At 28.5% G+C, this 9,375-nt stretch overlaps 1 protein-coding gene across 1 annotated transcript; it reads right to left on the bottom strand.

Moving 5' to 3' along the window:
• Positions 1–1,222: 1,222 nt before the first annotated feature.
• LOC111613662 lies at positions 1,223–5,335 on the bottom strand. The gene is made up of 5 exons (XM_023355011.1): positions 5,129–5,335; positions 4,742–4,903; positions 3,655–3,862; positions 3,379–3,574; positions 1,223–2,344 (listed from the first exon to the last, which is right to left on the bottom strand). Exons 1-5 carry the CDS (start codon positions 5,300–5,302, stop codon positions 2,164–2,166), a joined length of 921 nt encoding a protein of 306 aa, XP_023210779.1. The 5' UTR covers positions 5,303–5,335; the 3' UTR covers positions 1,223–2,163.
• Between the last annotated feature and the right edge of the window lie 4,040 nt (positions 5,336–9,375).

Below are 9,375 nucleotides of genomic sequence, written 5' to 3' on the forward strand. Positions count from 1 at the left end.
GTTCAATATATAAAGTTACTTTTAATAAATTATGTATATTGCATAATTAGTATATTAACTTGAATCGTTCAAGTAATAGTTTTTCACAATTAAATACTTTAAAACTGATTATATTTCAAATTCACATATTGAATTATGTATATTTTTAAAGAAATGGCTTAGATTAAATCCAAATCAAATGTCCTGATATTTTTTATGCATTTTAAATATGGGTTTTATTAATTCTGTACATTATGTAATATAGACAATAAAATAAATGTTGACTAGAATATCTATTTACTAATAATTTAAATGAAAGACGTGCTTAATTCGAAAAAAAAAAAAACGCAATCAATGTATATCAAATAAATTATGACATGGAACTAAGATGTGATCTAACACCAATAAAATTAATTTTAAAAAATAAATATATAGTCTGATATAAATTAAAAATATAAATAACATCTACATAATAAGTATATTTTTTATTATAAATGCTGATGCAAAAAACTGATGCACCTTAAATGTAGTTTGCAATAGTCAAATTCTGTAAGTGGAATGATACTGTAATAAATTTTGTTTTTTCACTATCACAGCATAAGGTTACACTGAAGAGCAGTTTCATCAGAAATGTTATATATTAATAAATTGTAAAGTCATCTCAGACATTGATCAGTTTGCATCAATTGCCAGACTGAGTTTTTGTTATTTTCTGATTTGTAACATTTGTGATGAAACTATTTTAATGATGTAATATCGTAACGAAATTTTTATTTTTTCAGCAATATCCATGTATAGAATTTGAAGATAGTTGCATATCAGCTTTATAGTGCATCAATATTTTTGCAACAAGGTTTTCTCACAAATAGAAATAAGGATTTAATAAACAATAAATTAAAAAAATATAAATAAATATACTTTAAGTGTAAAGTTATATCCAAATATAAGTTAATATGTTCACTTACACTATCTTAAACTATTTTTATATATATGCATACAGTTTTGATATTAGTTTTGCATATTTAATAAAATTTACAATTCCATACAATTTTATATTTTTAGATAAATCATTTCATCTTAAATTACTAAAACTATTTACGACAATAAATAATAATCTGTTTAATACTTAATAAAAATGAATATATCTACATTATGATCTTTTCTGAATATCATGAATAAATTTTTCTAACGTTTAGCTTTTAACAGATGAAAGAAATTATATTTAGATACAAATTTACGTTAGAAGTAATTTAATTAGTTGGTTAATATCATATTTAAAATAATGTAAGTTAAGAAAAAGTATTTTTATATAAACACAGAAGAATTGCAAAGCTCTAAATATTTAAATCTTAGATTTATTAATTATAATACGTATAATGATAGCTTTGTATTTACTACATATCTATAATCACAAATTACTATAATAAACTAACTAGTTTCTATTTGCTTATATTTGCTCAAAAAGTATAGAAATTTCCAAAATAAAATATATTTGTATAATATGCAGGAATATTTAACATGTTCACTGCCCCTCTAGGGATATGTTCCTAACCATTGTTTACTTAATCTATGTATGTTAAAAATGTCAAAAATTATATAAAATATTATATAATAATACATTCTTAGAAGTATACAATAAAAACAATAAAAAAATTTTTTCTTAAAGACAACAAATAAAATTTTCCAAGAAAGAAGTAACAAATTTTTACAATACTCATGAGTGAGGTCGGCAATGAAATGTTACAATATAGACCACTTCAAGGAATCACTGGAAGTAAACATGTTAATAGCTTAAACAGCTCTTAAAAGTAAAAAAAATGATTGTAAATTAGATTATAAATATTACAGTTTTTAAATTATTTACTAATTTAAAATGTACTTATATTTAATCACTTAATAGCATTATTTAATAATGCATGTTAAAATAAAGTTACAATAAATTATATAGGTTATCAATATATACATAATAATACATTGCTATATACAAGTTTCAAAATGTAGTAATTTACAATAGATTATTGATTGTCATGACTTACATTAAATCTTATTATATTAATAAAAATGAAATGTATCTAAATAATCTTAATGCCTTTTTACAATTACACCTGTAATGAAAATGCCTTCACTTAATTTCTATATTTAAAATGAATTATTTTCTTATACTTATGTATAAATATCTGTCAATTATGTTGGTGTTTCTAATGGAGTACCAATATCGCCTGGCTGGAAGTCAAGAAAATCATACAGAGGAAATTCACAACAGAGGACACATTTGAAGAAACCTGGGAAAAGGCCATATAAGGATGGAGGTAATGGTATCAGTGGACTTGTTGAACATTTGTAATTGTGATAAGACGATAGAAATCTCTCCGTAGCGTGGCACTACGGACGGCGGGTAAGTAGTTCGGCTGCCCGATGACGTTTTACGTATTATAGGAGTTATTTTTACCGTTGTTTACGGATAATGCCACAATTTTTATAGGAATCATAACTATAGGAAACGCTTTTATAGGGGGATCTACTGTATATATAAAGGNTTATCTATGCTTACTTCTACTAGTGATGTCATTGTTTTTGTCTGGTTGTACGATTTGCAAGATGACTTCTCGTGTTGGACTAAGCGTATTTTATTATAACAATCACCAAGTTATTCTTTCATTCTAAATCATTAAGTCATCCTAAAATGACTTCGAAATGTAAAATTATCATGTCAGTATAACAGATTCCAAATACATTTTAACAGAAGATAGCAATCCATTTTCATGATTACAATTAATAATTGCTTCATTACTTTCATCATGATCTGATAGAGCTTCCATTTGAATAATTGTATTGGTTACTTAATCCCTTTCGACCAGTTTGTTTGCGAAAATTGTTGCAATCATAATTTTAAATTCGTCCACCATTTTGCCCAGTTGTCTAACTAAGAATAATCATTCAATGATGCTCAGAACATTCTTAGCAAATAAAAATCATTATAGAATTTAAATTAAGCTCTTGAAAAAATTAAAGTTTTCATAAAGTTTAATACTGATAAAGTCTTGTTTGTTTATGTGAATTTTATTATTCTTAATAATAAATTACACTTTGCTTTTATTTTTATAATGTTTACTTCTTTCAGCTGCAAAATGTATTAAATTGTTACATTAGTAATAATATAATAAAACCATTTCATCAATATAACTGATAAAAACATACAATATTATTTAAGTTTAGTTAATATTAGTAACTATCAACTTTCATTTTTAATAAACTTCAGAAAAATGTCCAATGTGTTGTAGCAGAACTTATTATAAATGTGTGTGAATGCTTATTTATATGCTTTCTTTATATGTTCCACATAATACCTGCTTATCAAGATAATACAAACATTTATAAATTTAAAAATAGTAGTCTTACCCTCTGTAACGATCGTCTGCACCTTTCTCTAATAAAGGTATTCCACTTAGAAATAAAATAATACCCGTCGTAAATAATGGACTAATAATGGAAAGCCATTCTGGTCCTTTAATAACGTTTATTGCTACAAGGAAAATGCCCCACCACAAAATTATCTCTCCAAAATAATTTGGATGTCGAGAAAACTTCCACAAACCTAAATAAAATATCAAATATATATTATTAAAATATAAATTTTATCTAATAAATTTTTCAATATTGAGAATTTGTACTCACCATAATCACACCACCGTTCTTTGTTTGCAGGATCACCTTTAAAGCGAAATTTCTGAATATCAGCTAAGGTTTCACATAATAAGCCAAATACAAACATTGAGGAACCAACATAATCCAATGTTGTCATTGGAAGCGGTGAATTTGGAACAGCTTTTCTAGGTGAATTTATATATATAACTGGCAAACTAACAAGATACACCCAAACACCCTGTAAAAAAACTGCTTTGTTTAAATGTTTACATCAAAGAAAAAAAAATCTCAAAAAAAACTTATTAATAATTTTGAATATAAAGATTAATTTACTGATAACAGAAATTTTTGGTAAAACAGACTGATTACAGATAATAATTAAATTTTTTTATCTAAATTATTATTTCTAATTTTGATTTAATCTGAGAGTTAATTTGTTTAATGCATATAAAAAATGTGAACAAAACAAATGATGTATGGCAGTTTTTGTACTCATTTGGACAATTTCAATAATGATGACAATTAGTAATAATTTAACAGACAAATTTTTAGTAATATATGAAATTTAACATTAGTATCACACATTTTATTCACAATCTCAACTGTAGAAGTTCAATTATATTGTCTAATTTTTCTCAAATTTTTAATATATTTTTATACTTACAAAAGATTCTAACAGTGTCTTCATCTGTTTATAAATAAGATAATATTAAAAATCAGAACAACATTTTCATTTCACAAATACAGTTTTGGTTCCAAATGCATAAAACAATATTTCATTTTCAACACCAAGTAATTAATAGTGTTTTTCTTTTTTTAAATAACAATTTGATTCTAATTCATTCCTTTTTAACCTTATATCTTTCATTCATCACAAAGATTATTTTTTTGAATAACGAAATTCTCAAAATATTTTATTACATTTATTTAGTGTTAAGGAATATAATTTTTCTTATAATATTGGAACTGATTTTAAAAAAACAGTGTATAGATCTAAAAATTATAAATTTGAAGTTAATAATTTAGGATCTACAAGATTTTAATGTTTATATAAATAACAAACTGATTTTCATATATATGAATCAAATGATAATTTTCATATATGCATATTACTTACTTGGAAAGTCCAAAATATTAAGTATCTTATAATATTATGACGCTTATCTTCGAAACCCTGATCTCTTCCGACTTTCATTACTCGATACATTAAAAATCCAGACAGCCTTGCACCCCATACACACACGAATGCAGTGACTAAACATTGTCGCATGTCATATGTCTATTTAAAATTAATACAATTTTTATTAATTATAATTAATCTTAATATTAAAACCTCTTTATTTCAAAAATGTAATTTTAATTCTATTAATAATTTAATATGTTAACTTGATATCATCAAAAGCAACCTACTTTATCTTAACTACAAAACTTTAATAATTTTAGTAATAAAACATATTCTTGCAGATTTTTAGGAGTTCTTAATATTAAATGATATTTAACTTACCTCTCCAAGAAAGAGAGTCAATAAAGCAACGATAATGAAATTAGTTCCTCCTGCAAAATCAGCCAATTTATCAAACTGAAAAGCTGATGCTAGTATGAAGAACAAGAGCTGCATGGCCACTGTCACAATGGCACTAACACCAAGATGATCAACATCAAGTACTTCTATAGCCATTTTGATTATTCTTCTGTTAAAAATACATATTTATTAAAAATTCCACAAGTAATTGATAATTATATATTATGTATTGTTATGTATTGGCAACAATAGCGCCTTGGGGTATGGGGACATAAAATGGTTAACAAAGGAACCCTGGGTCGTGTTCAGTAACGCAAAATTCTTGCTAAGTCTAGTTATGTTGCAATGTTGAACTCGTTTCTAACTACTGCTCAACTCCTCCCACAGCTAGAATTCTAGCTAGTTCAGTCAGCTTCTTTTATCTATGCTTACTTCTACTAGTGATGTCATTGTTTTTGTCTGGTTGTACAATTTGCAAGATGACTTCTCGTGTTGGACTAAGCGTATTTTATTATAACAATCACCAAGTTATTCTTTCATTCTAAATCATTAAGTCATCCTAAAATGACTTCGAAATGTAAAATTATCATGTCAGTATAACAGATTCCAAATACATTTTAACAGAAGATAGCAATCCATTTTCATGATTACAATTAATAATTGCTTCATTACTTTCATCATGATCTGATAGAGCTTCCATTTGAATAATTGTATTGGTTACTTAATCCCTTTCGACCAGTTTGTTTGCGAAAATTGTTGCAATCATAATTTTAAATTCGTCCACCATTTTGTCCAGTTGTCTAACTAAGAATAATCATTCAATGATGCTCAGAACATTCTTAGCTCCCTCCACTAAGCCACTCAGAATTCTAACTTAAGTGTTCCGTTACTGAACACAGCCCTGGTACTTTGTCTGGCCAATATCTTATGTAAAAGAAGCGCAATTGTTAAGAGTCATGGACTTGTTCTTTTTCATAATAGTAAGACATAATATGTATAAAATCAAATAAATAGATATTTAAAATTTACCAAAATTCTTTCATTGAAACAAAAAATATTATAATTTTTGTATGTACATGAGCATGTATATGTTATGCTCAAAAATCGAAAATGCTAAATGAACAGAAAAAATAAGACCAACCAGAATGTGTTGTGACTTCACAGAAACAATCACAAGAATTTTGCATCCTGGCTGCTTATGAAAAGCCACAACACATTTTATCATTTTTAAAAAATGCAAGAATGCATAATGACTCTTCATAAACAGCCAAGATGCAAAATTTGTGCATTATAATCATTTTTTTCTGCTGATTAAGCATTTTTGATGTTTGAACCTAACATATATACAAATATCAACTTCCCAAAACCTGATATATTGATACAAAGCCAAACCCAATCACCGTAATTAACTGGGCTATTACTATGCTATATTTAATAATTAGCATATTAATAACTAAGTAATTTGGTGCTAAAGGTAGACATTAGATGCCATCACTTATCTAAATTAATAATTATAATAATTTAATAAATAATTTAGAACATCTTGGACGAAAAGAACTAGTCTGGAGCAGGATTTAAACCCACAACCTCCACTTATCATGCGGTGCATTTGCCAGTAATGCCATCCGGACCCTGAGCAAGCCTTCTTTTCCAGATGTATTTAAACTTAGATATAATCATTTTTGATTACTTACAGTGCCAACCAAGTGCCATAGTGAAGAAGTATATAGGTCACAGGTAAAGGAATTTCCCCCTAACAGCCAGGGCTGTAGAAGTGCCTACTTAAAAGAATACTTATGTTCCTTTAACCATGAAGTTAAGAATTGCATGATGGTTCCCACATATACCAAATCGCATATACCTATCACAGATCTATGATAGATATATGTAGAAAACCCAAATTCTCAAAAGATTCCTTGGATCTTTGTCACTCCACAGAAGTTTATAAACTGTGGATCCTCTTGAATAACATTCTCCTGCCTACAGCTCTCCAGATTTCCTTAAAGATGCTACTAAGGGGTAGTTGTACTCTATCATTTTTCAGTTTTAATGACCATTTTTTTGATGCTGCATAAGGTTTTGTGTAGATAAGTGATAATTTTTTCCTGCTTGTAATTGTGAGATTAGCAGTGGGCCACTGGGCTCATCCCAAATGACCACTTACTCTGCAACAGGTTGGTAAAACCCGTTCTCGGCTTGTCGGATGGCAAAAAAAATTGAGTGGGGAGTGCGTCGGTAAGTCGGCAGGTGTCCTTCAGAGACAGGAGACAGTTATATAAATAAATGCTTGTTTAGTTTTTAAACCTAAGCTAGGATACATAAGTTAAATGCGATTAAATGAGTTCACTATACAAAAGGAACGCTCTAATAGCTTTACCTGCTAGTCTGAGAGAGAGTTCACAAATCTCTAAAAAGTACAAATACCTCTAAGCAGATATGTCTAATATGCATTCGTTGAATATATTCATTAATGGCGATGGAAGTTCAAATGGCTGTGGTTGGTCGTATGTCCTTTCAGTCCGGCGTATGGAGACAAATATGGCACATCTACCAAGTATAACTTCCGAGAGATCGCCCTGAGCTTCCGGGGACTCGAGCTTTTATACGTTATTCGTGGGAAGTGAATCACGTGGTCAACTTCTGTTGACAATTACGGTGCATTCTGATCAACTAAGTGTCAACTTTCCCACCTTAATGTGAAAACAATCGGTGGCCTCCGATATACTTCTCACCAAGAGTGTTTTTTTTTTCCTCGGAGTTGTTTACAAAGATTTTTCCGACATTGGCGTAAAAATCGCGGATTTCACATAATCTTTTTGAAATTATATTATTTATATTCTAACGCTTTTATTCTTCTGGTAATTTGTAATAACTGTGACAACTAGAACCTCCACCCCTAAAAGATATTTCTTCTACTCCAAAAAATTCTATTAAATGAAGATGCAAATTACTAAGTAAACCAACAGAAATTATGACATTTGTTTTTCTCCAGTAGACAAAGAAGAATCTTGGGAATTAAGATTTCAACTTTTCAAATGATTTTGAAATTTAAAATTAGTGTTGATGTAGTATTTGTTTCACTATTCTACGGCTATGTACACATTAGGTGTTTTGCGTTGCGTTAAACGCGTGTTAGCAGCGTACACACCACGCATTAGCTCAGCATTCAACGACCGTTTAGTCGGGCATGAGCACTGGCTCAGTTTGAAAATGGACGTGAAAGTAATTGCTTGTGTGTGTCTCCTCCATCGTCACTATAAAAGACGATGGCAGAGGCAAATAGAATTTTGGGTGCACCCAATATTACAAGATAGACTGACGCATGGAATGTTTGCGACGTGGTATCCAAAATTAAGACAATATGAACCCAAATTTTTTAATTCTTTTAGAATATCTATGAAATCATTTGACAATGGCTGGTCTCTTTTAGATTTCATCAATAAATAGATCAGTATCAAAATGATCGTTCTCCATTTTGGCCAACGTACGTCCACTCTACCCGAAAGCATGCGATCGAATGTACAACAACATGGTAGCACATATATCTTAAAGCGCCCATAAAACACGTGTTTTAACAAAAATCTATCAACGCACGTATGAGTATGTATGCCTATGCAGAACTCATAATTCTTTAAAACGCATGTTTAAAAACGCCTAATGTGTACACAGCCTAAAACAGCACTATTTGCAATTGTATGCAAAGTAATCTAGAGGAAGAAAACATCTGAGAAGCAATATTAGAAGTCATAAAAAAGTCATTTAGAGACTGTCAGGTAGAAGTGGCTATTTTTTTTATTTTTGTCAGACCATCTAGATAAGATTATTGACATTGCAGTTCTCATAGTTATGATTTTCAATCATTTTATTCCCAAAAGATTACATATTATAGAATATCTTACTAATTTAATGGAGTCTTTCCCCATTAAATGTTAAAAATATTTCTATATTTTTAACCTTTAATAAAAAGCCTGATTTGTTAGATATATAAGAAGAGAAAAAGTACATTGTGTTACCTTGTCTAATGTGTATTTATGAAACTTAATACAGAAAAATTTTTGTAAGATGAAAAGACAAGGAAGACTGACAGATAGTAAAAGTTACTTCATTTTCCAGGATGTTCCCTATAATTCACAAGTGAAATGGAAATATCTAATTCAATTTTGGAAATCTCAACTATAAGTGTAATAATTTAAAGACAATGTGTTATTAATGGACAATAAATGTTATAA

Source organism: Centruroides sculpturatus, unplaced genomic scaffold, assembly GCF_000671375.1.
Source record: "Centruroides sculpturatus isolate CEXI.00-Female unplaced genomic scaffold, Cexi_2.0 scaffold1909, whole genome shotgun sequence".
In the NCBI taxonomy this organism is placed as follows: Eukaryota; Metazoa; Arthropoda; class Arachnida; order Scorpiones; family Buthidae; genus Centruroides; species Centruroides sculpturatus.

Coding starts and splice junctions, on each gene's coding strand:
- LOC111613662 (XM_023355011.1), bottom strand. CDS start 5,302: ATGGCTATAGAAGTACTTGATGTTGATCATCTTGGTGTTAGTGCCATT. Junction 3,575..3,654: donor AGAACGGTGGTGTGATTATG/GTGAGTACAAAT, acceptor TATTTTATTTAG/GTTTGTGGAAGTTTTCTCGA. Junction 2,345..3,378: donor GCAGACGATCGTTACAGAGG/GTAAGACTACTA, acceptor CGCTACGGAGAG/ATTTCTATCGTCTTATCACA.